We start from the raw sequence: 23,246 nt of genomic DNA, 5'->3' as shown, positions 1-23,246 counted from the left end.
CCCAGAACCTTCTTACTGGGAGGCGAGACTCCTCACCTCTGCACCACCATGTTATCTGGAATACAAATATGGCAGACACAAACAGCACCTGTTTCTTACCTGTAGAGTAGAAGTGTGTATTTATGTTTTTATTTGTTTATTTGAATGGGACAGTGATATTCCAGATTTTTTTCTTCCTTTCAATAGTCATTATAACTTGTGTCATTTTGAACTACTTCTGCTTTGTTTTTGTTTTTTGCATGTGTGACAGTTGACGGTCCTGTCACTATGACTCTTACCCGGGAGACTAGGGTTCAAACCCCGCCAGGGTCCTCCTTCGTCCCCGTCACACATGGATCAGGTTGTTGACATTTTTCCTACAGGCTGTCAGGATGTTTTTTTTTTTTTTTTTTTAAATCTATGATCACGTGTCATGTTTTGGTTTCAGATGTGTTACTAGTAAGCTGTTGGGTAAGATAGTGACAGTGAAAGCCAAGAGAAACAGTACTTGTGCCAGTACAAGATGTTCTTTGTTCTCTTTCACCTTTAATACAGAGTAGTCAGGTGGATGGATGTGTGTTTGAGAAAACAGACAGGCAGGGCGTGGTGGTTTCTTACAGGCGTTTCTGTCTGTGACTCATGTCTTGGTATGAGATGAGCTGTGTTGTGGAGATCTGTTGATGCCTTAAGCGATTTGGAACATGCCCATTCTCAACCAAAGTCATGGGTAAAATCCACATGGCATGTGGATACACACATAACACCTGGAACCTGTGACTTGGACGCAGTCAGAGGCCTGCCTGGTCTGCTCATCTAAGGTTCAACGCAAAGTCAGATTTACATAAATTCAAAACAGAGCAGCATTAGACAGAGTCTGACTGGGATCAGCAGCTTAAACAAAATGTTCAAAAATATTCAGTAATGAACAGAAATGTATTACCCAGTTCAAGCTTCTTCTTGTTTCCTATCGGCATTATATTTTTCAGAGCCAGAAGAATTCCAGATGTGGGCGAGAACATAAAGCTGGAGCTGGGGAAAAGGGTGGATCTAAGCACACTAATCGCACCAACCATGCCCCCGAGTGCTGCTGGAGCACTGCGAGCTGGGAGGAGCTATTCCCATACTGTGGTTTCTCATGTCAATTCATTTACGTAATCAAACATGATGTTGGACTTGAGACTCAACCGCATCTCTTTATTATGCAATATTATGCGGTATTTCAGTAATCTGACACTGAAACATCTTCAAATAAATAAAAAAAACATTCACTTGGAGTCAAGGGGGAACTACAGTAAATAGATTTGGGGGGTTGGAGGGGTTAAAGGTCAAGGTCATGATCAGGCCGCGTTCAGACTGCAGGCAAATCTGATTCAAATCTGATTCCTTCTCATATCCGATTTTTAGGGCTGACTGTCCACACTGTTTTTAGCAAGTGTCCAAAATTGCATTCGGCTCTGTTCAGACTGGGCCACATTATTGACCCATCTGACAGGTTGCTGTAGCAACGACGTCGGAGCGGAGGCTCCGCCATATGTGACAGGCGATGCCTCCCGGACGCGGCGGCTACTCTCGCTGCAGCACGGTGATCTGCCCGGTGCTGCAGCCGCACTACTGTACCCCGCTAGTTTCAACCTCAGCCCGCCTGGTGTGTGTGTGTAGGCTACGTGTACCAGAGACTGGTGTGTATGTGTGTGTAGCCACAGAGACGGGAAACTCCAGCACCCTAGAGCTGGGAGCGCGACGTCGCCGTCACTCCTGTCGCCGAGAACAGGGTAGTTTGCATAAAAGAAAAGTAACAAGGAGGAAATTGATATTTAACTGGAGCTCACGGGACCATACAGGACCTGTAACACATTGACAGCGCTGCGGGGAGTGACGTCATGGACAGTCAAAACCGTTCTGAGTGTTTGGAGCTGTTCAGTCTGAGACGCATCTGTCCAAATGCGATCTGAAACTACCTCCTGGAGGTGGTTTCGATTCGTTTTGCAAAAATCGGATTTCATGTGATTTGGGACTGTTCAGACTTAAAAAGAGCTATCTGGTTCCAATCTGGATGGGCTAAAAATCGGATTTTGGCTGGCAGTCTGAACGCGGCCTAAGGGACGTATATCTGCTATGTACAGTTCAATTATAGAGCACACTCAACCACCGCTAACAGTAACAACAGCGTGGAACATTGACTGCCCAAAACCACCAATAAATTGGGCCAATGTATGGAGGAATACGAGACAAACTTCTCAAAATCTAAATAATAAATTAGTAAACATAAATATTATTTTTAGAACATACTTAACACCTAAGAGGCGCTATAAGATGAAAATAGTTACAACTCCTAATTGTACTTTATGTAATCTAAACCAAACAGAGACATTCATACATGTCCTCTATGAACTCCTCCAGCTAGAAATTAACTGTAGACCACAAAGTATGCTTCTGGGGGACGACTCAGATCTACAACTGGGTCCAGCCCAGAGGCAAGTGTGGCTGTTGGCATCCACTGTGGCAAAATGGATGGTGGCAGTTAGATGGAAGCCACCACATAGTCCATCTATACCACAGTGGATCCAGTCGCTGGTGGAAACACTGACTATGGAGCTGTCAGTGGCCAGAGTAAGTAAGAGTTAGCAAGTTTTATTTTTTTTCCTTTCTCTTCTTCTCCTTTCTATTATATTATGGGTAGGGGATTGGGTGGGGGTGGGTTGTTTCTGTTTTTGTTTTTTTTTTGGGGGGGGGGGGGGGGGGGGTGACCAAGATTTAGAATGATGCTGTAGTTTTTCTTTTTTGTTTGTTTGTTTGTCTGTTTATTTGTTTGTTTTGTTCTTGTTTGTTATTTTTACTATTGTGGGTGTTTCCTACGGGATGTTTTGTTTCTCCATTTACAAAAAAAAAGGAGAAAGTTTCCAGTTGTATGTTAGGTGTGATCACTGTACATCTCTGAGTTTATAACACCTTTGTTTTATTTATTTCTACTCCGATGCTGTGAACATTGGTCTGATTCTTGGTGACGGAGGGATAGAAAGAGAGAGAGAGAAACACAAACCTCTCTTTGTCTGTTCTGTGTGTGTGTGTGTGTGTGTGTGGGTGTGTGTGTGTGTGTGTGTGTGTGTGTGTATGATATGGACTCATTTACTGTAATAAAGTGATGAAACTGTTAAAAAAAAAAGAAGGGTAACACCAAGGACAAACACCATAGAAGGAGGAACAACAAAAATCAAGACGACAAGAATGACACATTGAACTTGCAACCACTGGAGGGAACATGCAGCCTATAATTAAAAAAGAAAAAACTAGACATGGGTGTGTAAGATGCAGGCAAAGCTAGAAACAACAGTGTAGGAAGAAGAATACACAATGGAAAGATTTTCAAAATAAAACAGGAAACGCAAACGCAAAGTGTTGGTTTTGACTGATGTAGATGGCCTGTACTCTCACTGAAGGGATGCCATCTGCCTGTGGTGCCTTTGATGAGTTGATTTCTATTGTCAGTTGCTAATGAGGAGAGAAGTCTGACAATGTTTTCAACTGTTGGTGTTCAGTGACGGTTAAAGTGCACGTTTTTGTTCCAGAAAGCATTCCTGCATGTAGGTCTTTAGGCCGTGGGTGGAAGTAGTTAAAGGGATAGTTCAGCATTTTTGGCAAATTGGCCCATTGCCATAATCCCTATAGTCATGGTAGGTATGTTACATTTATTTGTCAGTGCAAGTTATTTTCAGAACAGCTGAGCCAAGCTGCTCAGAGCTAAGCTACGGAGGCTAATGGGATTTCTTGGTTTCCCTCATCAAATTCATCAAATACACAATCCAACAACTCCAAAACGCTCTGGTGGACAAGTTGTGACCTGCACATTCACCACGCTATGAGATAATAACGGAACGTTAGGAGACAGAGTTGTTCTCAAGGTAAATACAGAGACTGCCTGCTGAAAAATTGTCCCACGCGCATCAGCGGTTTTGCATGAATTTACCTCTAAAATGACTCCTTCTCGTAACGTTCCGTTATGTGCAGGTCACAACTTGTCCACCAGAGCGTTTTGGAGTTGTTGGATTGTGTATTTGATGAGTTTGATGAGGAAAACCAAGAAATCCCATTAGCCTCTGTAGCGTAGCTCTGAGCAGCTCGCGGCTCTGCTCCGCCGTTCTAAAAATAGCTTGCACCGACAATTAAAGGTAACAAACCTACTGCTATGTGTGGTGAGTGTGCAGGTCACAATTTATGGCAATAAATCTGAGATTATGACAATGGGCCAATTTGCCAAAAATGTTGAACTATCCCTTGAAGTTTTCAGTCAGAAATCTATCACCAACACAGTTGAGATACTCACCATAGTTGAAAGCAAGCAGCAGAGTGTGTGCCCTATAGGTTGCTATCCATCATATTTTATATTTTAAATACCACATTTTTGGCATTATCTATCAACACTAAATGTATGGTGGAATCCTTAATGCCACTGAGGGAGCAGATGTGGAGAGGGAGTGAACTTTTGGGGAGACAGACATCAACAGCCTTTGTGTCATATTTCTCAATAATTTCCTCAGGTTTATTCCTCATAGTTATGTGGCTCTCAATGTACGAAAACGAAAGAGACAGTCTCTGCTGGGCCATAGTTGTCCTCATTCAGTTGCAGACCCAGTGCATTGCTGAGAATGTGCGCTCATATGTCACTGTCCCAACTGGAAGCAACAGTGCCAATTTAAAGCCATAGTTCAACATTTTGGCAAATTTGCCTTTAGCTATAATCCCTACAGTCTTAGGGGTAGGTTCATTACCTTCTATTGTTGGTGCAAGCTGTTTTTAGGCAGACTGATTTCAAAAAATGCAAGTAGTTCTGAATATTTGCTTCATACATACGTTATTATTTCATAGCGTGCTGAATAACTGTCATAACTTCTTCACAAGAGCATTTGGCGTTGTTGGATTGTGTATTTGATGAGTTTTGAGGAAAAGGCGAAAGTACTGTTTCTTGAGTAGCTCTCATCTCTGCCCAACGATCTAAAAATAGCATGGCTGTCATGTGTAGTGAAGGCTGAAGATGCCACAAATATAGTTTTTTTTTTTATGTTAAAGCTATAGGTTGGTAAGTCGACTAAAGCGAAAGTAATGTCTGCAATTTGGTTGGAAATTTCAAGACAGTAGGCCTACACCGTCAGGTCCCTCTATGAACCTCTCCCTAACAAACACAAAAGTGTTTGTCACACAACTTTATCACCGCGGTAATGTGCAACACAGATGATAAAGACGTGTTACAGTAGAGTAGAGTAGAGTCAGTTTATATTTGACCTGTTTCTTCTTTGTCCAGTCATGTTTATTGTGTATTAATTATCTGTGATCATTATTATTAGACTGCATTTCTTTTACATTATTTAAAAATGAATTGTATACCTTTTGTTGGAAAGTGTATGTTTATTGACAACTTACACATCATAACTTATATTACATTTTCCTATAGAACCATTTTAAATCTGAGTGGAGTCTTTGGTTGATAGTGTTCCTTGATCCAAAAGAGTGTGTCTTCCAAAGGAGAAGTTTTGAAGATTTATTCCACAAAGGACATGAACAAACATTAATAAATCCAACTAGATATCTTTGACTGACATGTCCGTACTCGGTCAGACATCCATGAGGTACCTAATGTCTCACACCATCCAAAAACATTCATACAGTGTGGCAATTAGCTCAAAACACCCCTATACACCCCTAGTACATCATACACAAAGTAATGACATTATCTAAAGTGACATACTTGAAATACCTTAAGTGTGCTAAACACCAAACCAAACTTAGTTTACTATTGATTGTGTAAAGAATAATTACCATTCATGAACCTAGTAACTCAAAAAATGATTAAATCATGAAATTTATATTAAGTCCGAAATGAAACCAATCATGAGCTGAAGTTAATATCCAAATACATGTTGCCTACAAACAGACTAACATATACACCAGGCAGAGAACACAATATTTACAGAGCAAATTGATGTAACACAACAGATAAACATTGTTTTTGGCAAATATCATCTTAATAAGGCATATGGCAGTCAAAAAGGTGGATATTGCCCGATACAAATGTAAGCTATAGCCAACAGAAAACAGATGTTTAACAGATAAAACAGATGAAACCATGTAAAAGGAGTGTTTTGCTCTGTTTCTGAACACATTTTTCTTCCAATCTTCAATTTCAAATATTTTGAAACTGAATATTTGAGTAAAACCGTCTCACTTTAAGTATTTCTTGGCAACTGGAAACAATATTAGTTGTAGTGTCTTTCTATTACAGTGCGTTTTTATACTGACAGAGTGACAACACCTGCCTGGGAATCACAGGATAGCACAAAAATGTCTACCATCTTCTCTTGCCATTATGACAATTTTCTATTAGTTTGGTTACATCCCCAAACAAGGGTGAGATTTAGAATCCCATGTATTTTGGAATTACCATTAAAGTCTCATAAAAAAAACCTAAACACTGAAGATTAACATTTTATTCATTTTTATTGGTGCAAAACAAACAACAAAGTGGCATGTAACCATGTAAGACCTAAGACAATTCAACATTTATGAGATAAGATAAAATATATCATAGCATGAAGATGCAATTTCAACAGGTGAATATTAACATTCTGCGTCACTAGGCAAAAGTTAAAACAATAATAAAAAATGTATTGACAGATATTTAGTCGCTTACCACCACTAGTGTGAATGTGGTATGAATGAATAATGGTTTCTGTAAAGCGCTTTGGGTGTTGGAAAAATCGCTATATAAATGAAAGCCATTATTATTATTTGTAAAAGGGGATGCGACATGGTGATTCTGTAGACAGCTGTCCTGCAGTGGGTTATGCTCAGTTCATAGCAGTGGAGACAGGAAGAAGCGTACAGTCAAAGATTGCTCAATGAATTTCTCTGGTCTCCTTAACCACCTTGCGGTAGGTTGGGGTTGCGCTTACCGTGGTGGAAGAGGTATGAGAAATGTTACCCATCTTGGACAGACCTTGTGTCTCTTGCACCAACTGCCCTCCACTGCCTGTTGCCCCTCCAACCACCAGGACTCTCTGAGATCCTGAAAGCCCTCCTGGCTCTTGCACCAACTGCCCTCCACTGCCTGTTGCCCCTCCAACCATCAGGATTCTCTGAGATCCTGAAAGCCCCCCTTGCTCTTGCACCAACTGCCCTCCACTGCCTGTTGCCCCTCCAACCATCAGGACTCTCTGAGATCCTGAAAGCCCTCCTGGCTGTAGGGTACCCCCCTGCACAAAGCAGGTCTGACTCCCTTTCAGCACTTTCATGGTCCCTGTAGGGACATTGCTCTCCACAACCATCATGGGCTGGGTTGGGGAGAGGTTTCCAGTGTGGAACAGGTTGGCACCATCTCCCTGGATCCCGCTCGACTCCACCAGCACCATGCTGGTGCCTTGGGATGGTCCACTAGACATTACAGTCTGACCCTGAACCACCATGCCTGGAGCGGGTCCAGTGTGGGTACCATTCACCAGTACCATGCCCTGCAGGTTGGTGGCTGGGGCTTCAGCCAGCAGCATGGTGTTCTGAACCTGTGGCTGGACTACATAGTGCATTGGTTGAAGCATAGGGGCTGTGGTGTAGTACATAGGCTGCTGTTGCTGTAGCAGGAGCATCTGGCCTTGACTTGCTATTGCCCCATTCACTGTAGACATACTTTCCTTTACTATCTGAGAATGCTTAGAAATCCCCTGAACCACTGTCTGCTCTGTTGTGGAGATGGTTGGTTGGACCTTGGGTGGAGGGGACAGTCGTGGGGCAGTTATCAAACTAGACCCAGAGGTCAGAGTGCTGATCGTGGTACTGGGTGGAGGGGAGAGCACCGGTTTGACTTCAGTCTGGATCTTCTTGCCTCCACACACTTCAGCCAGCGTCTTAAACTTTGGTCCGAGGTCATCGAGGAACTGCAGGTCATTGTCAGACTCCAGGAGGCTGCAGCAGCCCACTGAGCCAGCAGGAGAGCCCTGGCCCTCATAGTCATAGACCAACAGACCATCCTTCACTCCATTTTCATTTCCACTCATTACCTTCTGTTGAAAAGGAAAAAAAAACACCTTGTTATCTTACATAAGTTTCCCTTGTACTGAGTGTACACATTCATTTTTGATACAGACTTCTAGGAAATGTAGAAATCTCTCTCAAATCATAACATCAAAACTCTATACAATACACAAATCTCCTGATTACTCATTAGAAATCCCAGAAACACATGTTGGCCAATCCATGTTTGGTTAAAGCAAAGAAACTGTTTTGCCTGGTGTGAAGCTCACAGTCTCATGCAGCCTAAACTCCCTAAATACAACAGGATGTCAGCCGAGTTTATTATTATCACTTTTATCAAATTTTAATCTTTTTTTTCTATTTACATATTTGGTGTTAGTGAGTTCTCACCTGACTGTAGTACTGTTCCAGGTAGTAGTGTGGGAGAGCAATGCCATCATAAATTCCTCCACCTCCTGCTGAATACTCAGAGTAGATGCCACTGGTTACTCCCTGGTTGATCATCTCCCATTCACTTTGGCCTGTAAAAAAGCCTCCATTTTCCATGGAAACAGTCGACTGCTCTATAATTGGTCGTCCAGCTTGGGTACCGAAGCCAGAATCCACTGCCAGTATCTGTGTTGGCATGTTCATCAGTGGCACCTCCTTAAATAGACCAAGGATCCAAATGTTAGAACAGATTCAAAGGTTTTTTGGCTGCCAAGTGGCCAAAAATCAATAAACAAAGCTATTAAGTAGATTTGGTCTCAATAGCAAGTGACCAGTGTGTATGTCAATGTTCAACCAGTATGTTGATCCTACCGTGTTCTCTCCCTGGCCTTCAGTGCGGTAGTTAATGAGGTGTGATTTGGTGTCAAAAGGCATCTCAGTAAAGCCCCCTGGCAGACCCGCAGCCGCTCCACATTGGCAGAAGAGCAGCAACAGTGGAATGACTGTGAAAACAACAGCAATGTTTTAATTAGAATTAACTGCTCCATGCAGCGTGGTGTGGGAAATGCAGTGGTACTGGCTGTCTCAGTTTGCCTGGTACAATATAATGAGGTTAGGTTAATGAGGATAAAAGCATCAGGCAAATGACTTCAGCTTTGCCTGTCTCTAGAGTGAAGATGTTAATTGTCTTATCGCAAAACCCTTTGGTAGAATTAGTACCACATCATACTTACGTGCTAGCAGCAGAAGACCTAGGAACAGTACTCCAAGTGCCGCAGGCCCAAACTCTGCTCCAAGGCTGACCTGTTCAGCCCTGTTCCCACACTCATCTCCTTCCTCACAGGTACAGACATAGATTGCCACCTTCTGTGGTTCTGGACAGGCTTCTCCTTGATTATCCTTCACTACAAATTCCACTTTATAGAAACCAGGCCACACCGGCTCCTGGGCTCTTAGGATAGCTGCAGTGTCTGGAAAACCATACAAACATATGAAAAGTGTAGAAAATTAACATGTGTTACTCTGAAGGCAACAAAAGGTCCTGGGTCTTCTTCAAGTCTACTGGTCTCAAATGTTTTGAACACTTCCAGGTTCCATTTGAATTCAGTTTCAGAGGATTTTCAATTTAAGTCTTCAGGGGTAACAGGGTCCAGAGCATGTGGAAAACTGCTGGCTCTGACTATAGACTGATGCAACTCATATATATATATATTTATCAATACATTTATTAAAAAACTGTTAGAATTTTAGGCCTGTTAGTTAAACTATCACCTGCTGTTACATGAAATAACATCATTACCACTGAGCAGTTGAGTCAGTATTTTCTTTAAACATTCTCCGTCATCTCAACTCAAACTGCTGTATCGCTCAAACAGAAATACTCTCTTCTCACCATTAAGACGCTCCACCTGCCACTTTCCTTCAGAGCCTTCTGGGATAATGACAAACTCAAAAGGAGCTCCGTTGGGGAAGACATCCTCATCTCTGGCACTCACAACTACAGCATCAGCCGTTGTGCACATAGTCTGGACATTACTGGTCAGGACAGGGCAGTGGTCATTGAAATCTTCCACCTGGATGGCTACAGTGCCAGTGGCTGTTTTAGCAGGCATGTCTATGTTAAAAAAAAGAAAAAGAAGAGGAAGAAGATAAAAACAGGTCATTTTGCAACATCCGGCATGAATTAAGAGGCAAATGCTTCACTCTCCTGTTATGGTTCAGATTAAACTGTGCATAGGTATACAACCTAATTATTCAAATTCAAATACACACAGTGAGGCAGAAGTAGTGAAATGATACTACAATAAAAATATAATGCAATTTAAATGCAGTGCATAAAAGGAAAACCAACAGAACCCTGACAGTTACAGTCAAAATAGGTAAAATAAAAAGCCATTGTTTGATATGAATAGGCTGGAAAAATACAAGTCACATGAAGACCAAAGTCCCAGGAGATAACCCATTCTGTGTCATCAGGTATTTCTATTTTATTGCCGTTGGTGGTCCTCAAAGAAGGCATCCTAACTCTAGTTTTAATTAGCAGCTGGACAGGCTTTTTGTTTAAAATGCAAACATTACCTCAGAATTATATAGTCCAATGGGAATTGTAATTGTAATATTGTACTTAAATTGTGGTCTGTAGAGGCAGAGCTTAGATTATGCCTACTTCTAAGTATAGGCTACTGTTTACACATCTGTAGCTGGAGGAGAGAGATGCTGGAGTGAGTAACCCTAACTCTAACATACCTTCTGTAATACAGAGCACTTTAGCGAAGTATGTCCCATTGACCAGGTATGGAGATTCTCTGTCAGGCATCTTGTTCAGTTTGATATCGGCTGTCTTTGGGTCGAAAGATAGCCAGTTGCCTGGGTCTGAGCCCTTAGCATACCTACGGAGGACATGCACTCTAAGTAAGTCTGTATTACTTCATTTACATAGCACTTTTCAAGAACAAGTAGTAGCAAAGTGTTGGACAGGCAAGAGCATTGAACACAGTTGGAAGCATAAAACATGTATGTATGACAGGACATAGAAAGCAAAGTCCAAGAAGATAGGTCAGGGTTGCATAGTAACACCTGATTTTCTTACTGAGGTTTTGGGATACCTTTGGGATAAGGCTCTGGGTTCAGAAATAATAATTTCCGTTTTCAAGTGTTTAACTGTTAACCCCCCCCACGCCCCCCCCCCAGAAACGTATATATCAGGCATCCAAATTTCCAATGGCACTCACACAATTGGTTAAAGTTGACCAATTGTGCACCTTAAAAAAGACATAGACATAAAATAAAGTAGCCTTATTTAATGTTAAAAACATATTGAATTGTAAAGCAATTCATGTGTGTGTGTGTTTGCGTAGATACTGACCTGACATTCTCTGCTAGCTCCCCAGTGTCTCCGTCTATTGCAGGGTAGCGGGCAATAACTTCTTTAATGTCGACAGAGCCTCCCTCTGAGATGGGAATGGCTTTGACTGCGGGGTTAAAACGTGGCCCCTCAGGCTGGTTTTTCACATTGATTTTGATTAAATACTCTTTTTTTTTGGGTCCAGCCCCAGTTGCCCCAGTTGCCCCAGTTGCACCAGTTGCTCCGCCCCCAGCTCCAGCTCCAGCTCCGGCTCCGGCTCCGGCTCCGGCTCCGGCTCCGGCTCCGGCTCCGGCTCCGGCTCCGGCTCCGGCTCCGGCTCCGGCTCCAACTCCAACTCCAACTCCAACTCCAACTCCAACTCCAGCTACTAATGGAGCCTTGTTTTTCAAAGCAAGTCCCAGTTCAAGGTCCTTCACATCCTCATAATCCACAGCCTGTGAAATAGCACAGAATATTAATGACAGTTTTGTGGTCCTGTTTATTGTGTTTGTTCGTATTTGTCAATATATTCAACCCAAAATCCAGTAAGATGAACAATGGATTTTCTATACCTCTATAATGTTTAACTCATGGCACTCACTTTTTGTGCATACATTATAGAATACTCTTGTCAATAAAATGAGAATGATATCTTGGCCAAATTGCTGAGCATCTTTAGCCCCTCATGTTGTTGAGAGGTCTGCATACATTCATGATGCAGATGGTTAATCCGTCAGGGGCAATGCCGATGGGTCACTCAACACAAATCCCAAGTGACAGGTCAGACCAAAATTGTTTCCAAACACCCTAATAGATGGATAGATGGATAGATGGATAGATGGATAGATGGATAGATGGATGGTTGACAGAGAGATAGTTGTACAGTGAGGACAGAAGATCTCCTGCTGCTGCTGTAGCTGCTTCTTTGACCTGCCTCAGTGTTGTGAAGAGGACAGTTGGTGTCTAATACGTCCTGCTTCCTACACTGCATGTGTGTCTCAACAACAGTCCTGAGCGTCCCAGCCCCCTTTTAACCAGCTTGTCCAGGCTCCTTGTGTTCAGGTCAGACTGCAGCATTAAACAGTCCATTGACCACTGACCACTGACCGATGAGACATGCAGTGTTTCACTGCAGACGTCAGAAGAGCTGAAGAAATGCTGTCTCTTCTGATAGAGGACACCTGTGTTCAGAGACCAGTTTACTTTTCAAGAACACACATAGGTAGGCTATTCAGAAGTGTGCATCACTTCAGTTTCCCTATGTTGCCTGCCTCTAGAGTAGGCCTAGGCTTCTAAGGGCGTATTCACACCAGGCTTGTTTAGTTAACTTGAAACTGACTTTTTCCTTGCTGCGGACCTTTTGGGGAGGTGTGAATACAAACTACCAGACGCTGGTGATGACCAAACAAGTGAACCGAGACCACCTCTGCTCGGCTCGGTTCACTTGTTTGGTCCGTACCACAGTCCGAAAAGAACCCTGGTGCTATTTGTGTATGGTGTGAATGCAGATGAGCCGTGGGTCAACATGGACAGAAGAGGCACGCTGCCTCCTTGATATTTGGTCAGAGGAAAACATTTATCAGATGCTGGAGAGGACGCACCCGTAGCCGTTATGGATGCATATTCTTAATTTTTTTAAAAAACTGATAACAGAAGCTCGTTATCCGATTAATAACCGTTAACTGATAGGAATTAAATGCTCTGAGTGTCTGTGACTAGGTTTATGCCGATTGGCAACGCAATCATCCATCCTGAGACGATGATTAGGCTAACAATGTTTTTTCTTTTGCTGTTGTAATACACACATGCTGCTAAAGCTGTGCAGTGCACTGTGCTCTAGGTCAACTGATCTTTGCTCAGATGGAGGTTAGATCGTCACATTTTGAACTCTTGCAGCCAAAACACCAGCTGTAAGAGAGAGGAACAGCAGAGCTCAGGTGAGTTAGCCTGTGAGCCGAGCACAGCGCCGTCTTTCTTTTTTTTTCCTATTTATTTTTTAGCGCACCATCCGCCTGACGCACATGCATACGTCTGTGTTTGTTGTCTGACGATCCTTCATGGGGACTGCTGCATAACGGGTACATAGCCTACCGTAGGCTAAGTAGCCTAATCCCATGTAATTTTTTGCTGCGGAATATGACTGGAGGCAAAGTTCTTGTTATCAGTTAACGGTGTGCATCCTTAGTAGCCGTCTTGCACATCTTTGTCCTTGACAATGTAGGAATAAGGAGGTTGTCCAAGTGACGAATAAACACAGGACAGATGCAACTGGAAATACCAAACTAAAAGGGCAGCAAGAAACGCATTCATGACCTCCATTGTGTACTTTTCGTGGAAGATCCCAACGATAATTCTTATCCAATGATTGAGCGACTGTGGGGGACATGCGCTTTTGTTTACAAAGTTGGTCCGCTTGTAAAAAAAAAAATGCAATGTGAATACAAACCACACCAAGTCAAAAAAAAATGTGGTCCGCACCAAAGCAAGTGAACTATCAGACTTTACAGGTGTGAATATGCCCTAAAAGTCAGTGAATATCTACTAAGTCTCTGTTAAAGGGATACGCCAACATTTTTTTTTCATGTCTTGCCTCACTCCCGAGTCCATGACCAGCAGATAAATACCATCCTTGTGCGTGCAGTAACAAGGGAGATAGAGCTGTATCGCCCGTAATTAGCTTAGCTCAAACGCTGGAAGTGTATAGGTAGTGTAAGCCTGCCTCCTACCCAAGCCGAAATCAGCAGTCAGAAGCTGATTTCATTTTAGCTCTAAACTCTGTAAATATATCACTTTATCAACATTTCAAACATTTTTAGGTGAGAAAGTAGCCGTTTAGATCAGCAGTGTGTCGTTAATTTGTCTAAATACCAGCGGTTTACAATTTTGTTTGGACGAATTCGGCGCTACTCAAGCTAGCCGTTGTGACCAACGCACTTCCGGTTACTTCTGGTTACTTCCGGTTACTTTCACAAAATAAAACAGCCGTTGCCTTTTACATACAGAAAACCATGACGATAGAATTTGTGCTTTTACTTTGAAATAGGAAGCTAACCTACCCTTGATGTAGCTAGCTTGAACCAAAATAAACCGTCTTTGCTTGAACCCTCCATTTTGACCCATCTCGTCCCGTTACCGGCATTTGACCGCTCAAGATTCCTTACAGGAGAGTTTTGTCAGCTCTGAGACGAAGATCGGCCCGCCGGTTTCCGTTTAGAGTTGCTGAAGAGTTTCTCTGATGACTTGAGGTGGAGGCAGGCTAACATTACTGATACACTTAGCGTTTGAGCTAAGCTAATTACGGGCGATACGGGCTCTCTTTACTGCACGCACAGTGTCTATCTGCTTGTCATGGACTCGGGAGTGAGGCAAGACACTTAAAAAAAAAAATGTTGGCGTATCCCTTTAAGTTCAGGTGGAGGCAGTTCATGTTGCTGCTCGTTCCTGACACATGCCCCACTTGGTGTGCTGGCCATACACAGAGTGAACAGGACCAGAGGACCCTGTGGAAGAGGTTCATAGAGGGACCTGACCGTGTATTGTCTTGAAATTTTCGAACAAGTCGCATACTTTACTTTCACTTTTGTCGACTTACCAACTGTACCTTTAAGAACTGGGTGTTTGGAGACAGTGTTAAATGAACTTGAGAAATCAAAGAATACAATACTTACATAACATCTGGCTCAATAGCTAGGCCTATATAAAAATAGTCTATATAAGTGTAATAACAGTGTTACTGTATTAAACACAACACACGCACACATTTCTTTTGAATAGAAGCTGCAGTACCTTGTCGAGCATTAAGATACCCTCGTTGGTGTCGGGGTCAGTTGTGATGCTGAAGTACCCGGCCTCGTTGCCTTTCACAATATCAAACACAGCATCCCAGTTTTCTGTCCCCTCCAGGTCCAGGTCAGTTGTTTTGAGCCTCATCACCTCCACTTTTTCAGTGTTCTCCTCAATACTGGCCTCAAACTGCAAGTGAAACATGTGATGAGGTCCAAATTACTTTCAGTTGGATTTGTTTATATTCTCTATCATGAGCACATTCACATTTTCAAATAACCTTTTTTTTTGTCAATAAAAGAAAAATTTAGACAACTGTGAGAAAGAAAGCTACCACATCTTTTTCCAGAGTGGGAGGGTTGTCATTCACATCAAGGACTTTAATGGTAACTGTGCTAGTTCCAATTCTTCCCTCTGGTTCACCATTGAGGTCTTGACCTTTCACAGTGAGAACGTAGGTATCTTCCGTCTGAAATGCGAAATCATTACGAAATGAATCACACACACATCCACCATCATTTTGTACAATGAGAGGGTGATTAAGTAAAGAACACCGACTATTTCAAAAATAAAGAAAACACTTTTTTCTCTAGTTCATACTATAGACCTACCTCTCTGTCCAGGCTTTCCTTTTGGACATAGATGGTCCCATTGGAATCAATAGAGAACATGGCATGAGCTGGTTCCTGAGATATGATGCTGTAGGCGATCTGGGAGTTCGGAGAGCCTTTTTCATCAGCATCAGTTGCATAGATTTTCATAACTTCAGTTTCTGTAAGACCAGAGTGAAACAACAAGAGTGATGAAACTGAACAGGTTGTGTTTGTACAGCCCTCTGTCTTTAGCCAGATGTGATTCTGAATTCATTGCATTTCATTTTGTTCCTGGTCATAAGCAACAGACTGACTCAGAAAAGACTTTCACATTAATGTTGATGTTGTATGATAATTTGGCCCATTGTCAAATACTCAATAACTTTGTTTGTTTCAGCTGTTACCTGCCTTTGTCATTAGTTGAAGTAGTTTAGGAATCTATTTTCACACTGGATGATTTCATGTACATTTCCAGATGGTTTGGTTTGTTCAACTAAATACTAAATAGTAAAGGCTTGGTTTTGAGCAACAGAATGAAGCTCCTATACGCTAAATCCCTCCTTGATCAACATTAGGTTGAATCCACTTTCACTAATGAGCTGACTATAGAAATCCTGAACTATCCAATTCAATATTTTCAATCTGTGAATGGTCTTTGTTTGAAAATGTAAATAAAGATAGAAGAAAGAGAATAAAAAGTCATTATTCCATTTGTGATAAGAGCATATCAAGACTATTCTGAAGATACAGTGTGGATGCATGCAAAGCACTCATAGTTTCATCCGTTGTCAAAGATCTGAACCTGTGTGATATAGTTCAAAGGTGTAACAGTGGTAAACAGGTATATTGTCTATACACTTTGCTTGGTCTGCATTTTGCATTTAGAATTGCGTAGCCTGACTTTGCCATGACAGATCAGGATGGATTCAGAAAAGCAGAAACACTTACTTGTGGCGCTGAGCTCATTCACCTCCCCCACTGGGAGGACACCAAACACTGGATCGTTGTCATTAACATCTACAACCTTTATTCGTATGTCAATTCTTTTCTCTGCTTGTGAGCCATTGTTGTATGAAGCAATACCCGACAACTGAAAGACCAGAAGAGAAACACATGACTTATGTCACCTTTACCTAATGTCTTTGCAGGTATACCCCAACAACTCCAATATTATTGTCTCAATGTTAAATATCAAAAGCAGCGATATTTGGGTATCATACCGCAAAATAGAATCTGCCATGGATCACTCACATTGTACATATCAATGAATTCCCTGTCAAGCACTTTGGTCACTTGAATGAATCCAGTTTTAGAGTCAACGATGAACACGTGGAAGGGATCCATGTTTGCACCTCTGCCTTCCAATGAGTAGCGAATATTCACATCATTCTCAAAATCAGATCGAATCTGAAACACAAAATAGAAGACAAGATCATTTTATTGAAACACACACATACACACACTCCCATCCTTATAAACCGGTTTCTTATCCTCCGTAATAAGGAGCAGTACTGCTCACACCAAAATCAAGCTGGGCTGTAGTCTGCCACTGTTTCTCCATCTTACACAATTTTTCATACATTTAATATTCAAGTTCAGTAAAAAACAAAAACAACAAACTGGATCATCTCAGCATGACGCTTCGGCCTTCTTCTGTTTTCAGGAGCCTGTCATTTCCTCCAGTCAGAATCTACGTGGTTAAAGTAGAGATAAGTGACTCACCCTAGCAACTGATTCCTCGCGAGTGTAGTCTTTGTTCTCCAACATAAGCTTCGGAGGCAGAATCCACTCTCTTTTCTTTCTCACCAGGCTGTCCCCAGAGCTGAGCTTCACCACAACAACAGCATGCAGCTGGAACACACACAATACATGCCATTATTTTAATTTAAACCTTTACTTGACAGGTGAAACTCCTGCAGAAGTTAATTTTTCACTGTCTGATTTATGTTTATTGTTTGATGATTTGAATGATGCCATCATTTGGACATCTAAAGGTTTATTATTTGATGGACATTATTGCCATCAGCTCTTTGGCTCTTTGGCCAGCCGTACAGACAGTTCACTACTGACTGTACTGTACCACAGTGTGACGGTCATGAATATGAGAGGGGCTGAGCTGCTGAAGCTGGACTGGTTTGAGCTGTGTGTGTGTGTGTGTGTGTGTGTGTGTGTGTGTGTGTGTGTGTGTGTATGACGCTAAGCACTACTATGTTTTCATTTCAAAGCAGTAGTTCAAACTGCGTCTCCATTTTCTGTGCCGAAAAACTCCAGAGTCCTGTAGACAGGAAGTGAAAATGTAGAAAAAGAGATGTGTTTGAAACCAAAAAATATATAGCATGGACGTAGCCTTAGCCTGCGTGTTGTCTTGTGTTGATCATAAGCTTCAGTTACACAAATTTAAGAAAAGGTCAACAAGGTCATGAAATGATTTCCTGAAATCAAATAAAATGTAAAATGTTTATACCATAAGTGTTCAGAGGCTCACAGATCACGTCCAAACGTGAAGCATGATCTCTGAGTGCCTGTCTCCAAAATTAAACCATCTCATTAGGCGAGATTAACACTGAAACATATTGTAATTGCCAGTTTATGGAGAGTGACCTGCATGTAATCAGACCATGTGTCACGTTTTATAGTCAGACTGAGCTCTTTTCTGTCTGAGCTGCTATCAGGGTCAGAGTTGCGTTTGATTGTAACTTGTTAACATTTTTGTCATTTCTCTGCCAAGTGGAGACACCTGTAAAAGCATCCACCTGTCAGATACTGTAGCAGCCTGTGGTCAGACAGAGAAGAGGCCACCACACCCTGCCACTCCCACCACGCATAGCTGAGTGAGGGCAAGTCAGGATAACAGACAGACTTTTAGCTTCCTGAGAAAGGAGCGGCACATGAGTGACATCAACCACCATGAAGACACCATTGAGCAAAACACATCAGTTCCTCCAGTTTGCATGCCAAAGCGTTGTGTAAGATATACAACCCCAGAATACCTTGATGGCCAAAAAGTTGTGTAAGATATACGACCCCAGACTATATGGCAGCTCCATTAGTGTATGTGTGTGTGTGTGTGTGTGTGTGTGTGTGTGTGTGGCATTTTAGGCATTAACAAAACTCACACTATCTTTATCATTCATGTAAGACATTGTCAAGACAGCTATTTCTATATTTTGTCTCCTTTGATTGACTATTTCTACATAAACGGTGTCATGCTGTTAGAGATGGACAGAGTACTCGACCCCAGTACTTGAGTAAGAGTACAAATACTACTGGTCAAAATTTACTCTGTTAGAAGTAAAAGTACTTGCTTTTGAAAGTACTTAAATATCCAAAAGTACATGCTTTTAAATTTACTTTAAAGCAGAAGTAAGCGGAATGTTTGTGTTAATATAAGTCTTAAATAGTTATATCTTCTGACAGCAATCACTTATAGAGTGTTTGGTTCGAAACATGGGTCTGTCAGTCACTCTACTCTGCTGTAAGCCGAGGAGAAAACTTTCCTTGTATCCTACAACCTTTATCCAATGAGGAGAGAGAACGGCATGAAGGGCTGTGTGTGCAGCCAAGGGATGCGCGTGAATGTGGTGATGCAGGGACGAGGGCGGGGACTGCTACTCCATCGGCTGACAGGAAGTTAGCCAAAACGACCGGATCGCTTACTTCTGCTTTAAGTAAAAGTAAGAGTAAGAGTACATTTCTTATTTTTCACATCAATGAATTACTATATTTTTTTCTAAATGAATTTAAGGACCTTTTAACTCTTGATTCTGAGAATTAACTCTTTGAAACCACCTGCATTGATGTGCTTGCTTTTAGGGGTTAGGGTTTCCTTCTTTGACAAACACAGCTTGTATCCAATAGTATTTTAGAAAAAAAAGAGCAGACCTGAAAGTAACGAGTACTTTTCAGTCTTCCTAGAAATTAACTTGAGTAAAAGTAAAAATATTTGTCTTAGAAATGTATTCAAGTAAGACTAATAAGTACCAAAGAAATCTAATACTCAATTAAAGTACAAATCCTCTGGATATGTACTTAAGTACAGTACTGGAGTACAGCAGTGGTTCCCAACCTCGTTTGGCTCATGACCCCATTTTATAAGACAGTATAAAACATAGAAAACAATATAAAACACACACAGAAATTATGTATTAAAAGCTGATTTAGACATTTTGACATCGCAAATCACAAAAAAAGTATATTATCAGCTGTCTGGCTCTGTGCACTACCAGATAAATGTGCACTTTAAGTGTCCAAAACATTTGCTGTGTTCACTTTATGATGTTAAATACAATACAACATGTGAGGTACTGTATTGTTAAAGGGATAGTTCAACATTTTGGCAAATTGGCCCATAGCCACAATCCCTATAGTTTTAGGAGTAGGTTTGTTACCTTTAATTGTTGGCGCAAGCAATTTTTAGAACGGTGGAGCAGAGCCGTGAGCTGCTCAGAGCTACGCTACGGAGGCACATGGGATTCAAACTGATCAAATAGACAATCCAACAACTCCAAAACGCTCTTGTGGACCTGCACATTCACCATATGAGATAATAACGGAGCGTTACAGGACAGACTATAATGAAAAATCCAACACAATAACCTTGGCGTGTTGTTTTTAATCATAATTTTAAAAAGAATATTAATTAGTTAAAAAAATATTTTTCAGTCTTTTTTTTTTTTAATCAAATACTTGACATACCAGGTGACCCCAAGGTTGAAAAACACTGGCCTGCAGAGACCTGTCCAGTCTGAATGAGGCGCTGACTTAAATCACCCCCAATCAGCTCAGACAGAAACAGAAGCAGATGACTGAGATCAGGTTTATGTCAGACTGTTCACTGCCTCTGAACTCCTGTGTAAATGTTTGGTCAGCAATTAAATTGATATATGTAAAATCATATCCTGTGTTGTTGTGATGCCTGTGTGTGGATACGACTATTAGTGCATGTGCCCTGTGTGCACGTTTTTGTTGTTGTTTTTGAATGTTTTAATCGCCTCCAGGGATGGGGGTTGTCTATGGCAGCGTTATTTTGGTGGTCGCGGGCTGAAAAGTTTGGGAACCCCTGCTCTGACCAATAGAGTGACCTGCATGTCGTCAACCTGTGTGTCACGTTTTAGAGTCAGACTGAGCTCTGACTCTAAGCTATAGCTAACAGCTATATATAGCTGCTTTTTTAAATGCAAAAAGCCCAATATACATGTATGTATATTGGGCTTTTTGCATTTAATTGATATGATAGTTGAGACAGACAGGAAATGGGAAGGCAGAGAGAGGGGGAATGACACGCAGAAAAGGGCCACCAGATTCTTATGCATATGGGGCGCCTGCTCAACCCACTGAGCTATATATCAGTATTACTTGGTTATAAATTTTAGTCTGTGAAATGAAACATGACACAAAGAAGAGAAAGACGACAAACACAGAAACACATCTCATTTTCACAATTTTCTGCGAAGTAGAAATGACTGTTTTTAGAGTCAGTAGCAATGAATGTTGTGTGTTTCCACTGAGTGATATGAATACATTTGTTTTTTCCCCCCCTCTTATTCAGATTAAACATGGTTTCAGATTTCCAGCACTCTGCCACAAAAGAACAGAGACACAACTTGGACAAAAAAAAGCCAACCATTCAACAGCTCATGTGAACTCAACACATTAAACAACTAAACACATTGTTTAGTTCACATGAGAAAGGAGAAAGTGAAGCCATTATGGAGAAACAAGTTGTTGTTGTCTTTCTGTCTACACAGCCCTGTTCCGTGTTACCATGGTAGCCAGGTGTTTGTTCTAAAACAGAGGAGCAAACACACCTAAATGTATAGCATTAAGGTGAAGGAATCTACCTCCGGGTGGAGAGTTCACCTCCCTCACATACCTTTTCTCAAACACTAACATGTCTGTCTACAAACATGAACCATTACAGGTTCGCTCACTCCTCACACACTGTTACAGAGCACACCTCCTTCAGTACTCACCACCAGCAGTGGCACAAACAAGGGCCACGAAACCCGAACCATGCCTGGAGCAGAGGCCGCTATCCGTATCAAGTGAACAAGTAGAGTCCTTACGAGAGTTCCTGACTGAATGTGAGCTGATGGAGAGAGGAAGAGGGTTATGAGAGAGGAGGAGTGCTGCACGAAAGATTCTCTGGAAGGTGACAGGGGGTGGGGGTTGAGATAAGCAGAGGCGTTGTTAAGATCGTGAGGCTGTGGGGGCCCAGCCCTTTGTGAATACTGATACCGTTTTCAAAAGGAAGAGGAACAGGTGAGACCCTATCAGGTGTGCAGTCAGGTGTACAGGCTCTACAGGTGACACTGTGAGAGTAAATCAATTGGGTTGGAGAGGAAGAGAGGGGTGCAACAAGTACAGACAAAATTTTATAAGAGCAATAAAACAATTATCATAAAGTTTTGCTTGGAGGCGTTGGAGAGGCTCCAACAGCAACAGGTGATTCACAGTTACAGATATGGGAAGCCTGGGTGCTCATGTGAAGTGAGTGTATGTAATTGTCACAGTGGAAATATGTTTTTGCTTGATCCATTGTTTGCATGTTTTGATTATGATTATGATTTTGATGGGGTTTTTTTAATGGTGTTTTTTACATCGTATATATATACAGCTCTGGAAAAAATTAAGAGATCACTTTCACATATGTTTCTTAAGCACCTCTACATGTATGACAGTCATTCTTTTCTCTCTCTTTTAAAAAAAAGAAAAAAAATACCAACACAAACACAACTCATTCTACTTAATGAGACACTGATGAGGTGATCGAACCACATCTGATTTTAAAGGAAGATTATAAAAACCACTGCTGGGATTAAACATTGACATTATCCCACAAAAACTGATTTATAAACTCTTCCTGAGTTAAAATATTCTTACTGTGTTGTTTAGGAATAAATATGAACATGTTTTCTTTGCATTATTATTATTCAAGGTCTGAAAAGACTTGATATGTTTTTGTTATTTTGACCAGTTGTCATTTTCAGCCAATAAAAGCTCTAAATGACAATATTTTTTACCAATGGACCAATAGATCCATGACGAGGGCGGGGACTGCTAACTCCATCGGCTGACAAGAAGTTAGCCAAAACGACCGGATCGCTTACTTCTGCTTTAAGTTTTTCCAGAGCTGTATAGCTGTTTTGTTGCTTGGTTTGTGTTTTGTTTTATAGTCCCTACTCATCTCATACCCAGGATCAAGTGAAGTGATGACACTGATGAGAGACACCTGTGACAAACTGCTGTGGCTTGGGATTGGTGGGGAGGACGCACACTGCCGGTCTCCCAATTGATTGACACAGGTGTGCCTGGGGGAGAGGCAAAGGACGACGGAGCGGTGGTCGAAAGAAAACACACACAGCGAGAGACTTGATTCAACACAAACAAAGTGATAGCGAGCTGAGTCGAAGTCTTTGAGAGTGTGTGAGCTGCCCTGAGTCTGAGAGCAGTTTATGTTTTGTGCCCCGCAGCACTCGCCGAAGGGAGGGTCCAGCCCGCCACAGCAGGGCCGGAACGGAGGAGACGACAGCCACAGGACCCCCTTCCCCATCCTACCAGAGGTCTTGGACTCGATTAGCCAGTTTTATTTTTAAAGACTG

At 41.8% G+C, this 23,246-nt stretch overlaps 1 protein-coding gene across 1 annotated transcript; it reads right to left on the bottom strand.

Moving 5' to 3' along the window:
* Positions 1–6,737: 6,737 nt before the first annotated feature.
* Positions 6,738–21,766, bottom strand: LOC146988301 (desmoglein-2.1-like). The gene is made up of 14 exons (XM_085773495.1): positions 21,618–21,766; positions 17,368–17,496; positions 16,897–17,052; positions 16,594–16,735; positions 15,664–15,824; positions 15,387–15,521; positions 15,056–15,241; positions 11,291–11,724; positions 10,672–10,814; positions 9,818–10,039; positions 9,159–9,395; positions 8,797–8,927; positions 8,386–8,640; positions 6,738–8,024 (listed from the first exon to the last, which is right to left on the bottom strand). Exons 1-14 carry the CDS (start codon positions 21,657–21,659, stop codon positions 6,867–6,869), a joined length of 3,531 nt encoding a protein of 1,176 aa, XP_085629621.1. The 5' UTR covers positions 21,660–21,766; the 3' UTR covers positions 6,738–6,866.
* Positions 21,767–23,246: the final 1,480 nt, after the last annotated feature.

This window comes from Trachurus japonicus, chromosome 4, assembly GCF_045865225.1.
Source record: "Trachurus japonicus isolate A0001 chromosome 4, Traja_1.0".
NCBI classification, from domain to species: Eukaryota; Metazoa; Chordata; class Actinopteri; order Carangiformes; family Carangidae; genus Trachurus; species Trachurus japonicus.
Note: the sequence above shows the minus strand (reverse complement) of the source record. Positions and strands in the feature narration are given on the sequence as shown.

What these genes read in the sequence shown, in the direction of transcription:
- LOC146988301 (XM_085773495.1), bottom strand. Translation starts at nt 21,659, where the DNA reads ATGGTTCGGGTTTCGTGGCCCTTGTTTGTGCCACTGCTGGTG. An exon ending in GAGCTAGCAGAGAATGTCAG is followed by an intron (nt 10,815 to 11,290) that starts GTCAGTATCTAC and finishes TGTCCTCCGTAG; the next exon opens with GTATGCTAAGGGCTCAGACC. An exon ending in AAGGCCAGGGAGAGAACACG is followed by an intron (nt 8,641 to 8,796) that starts GTAGGATCAACA and finishes GGTCTATTTAAG; the next exon opens with GAGGTGCCACTGATGAACAT.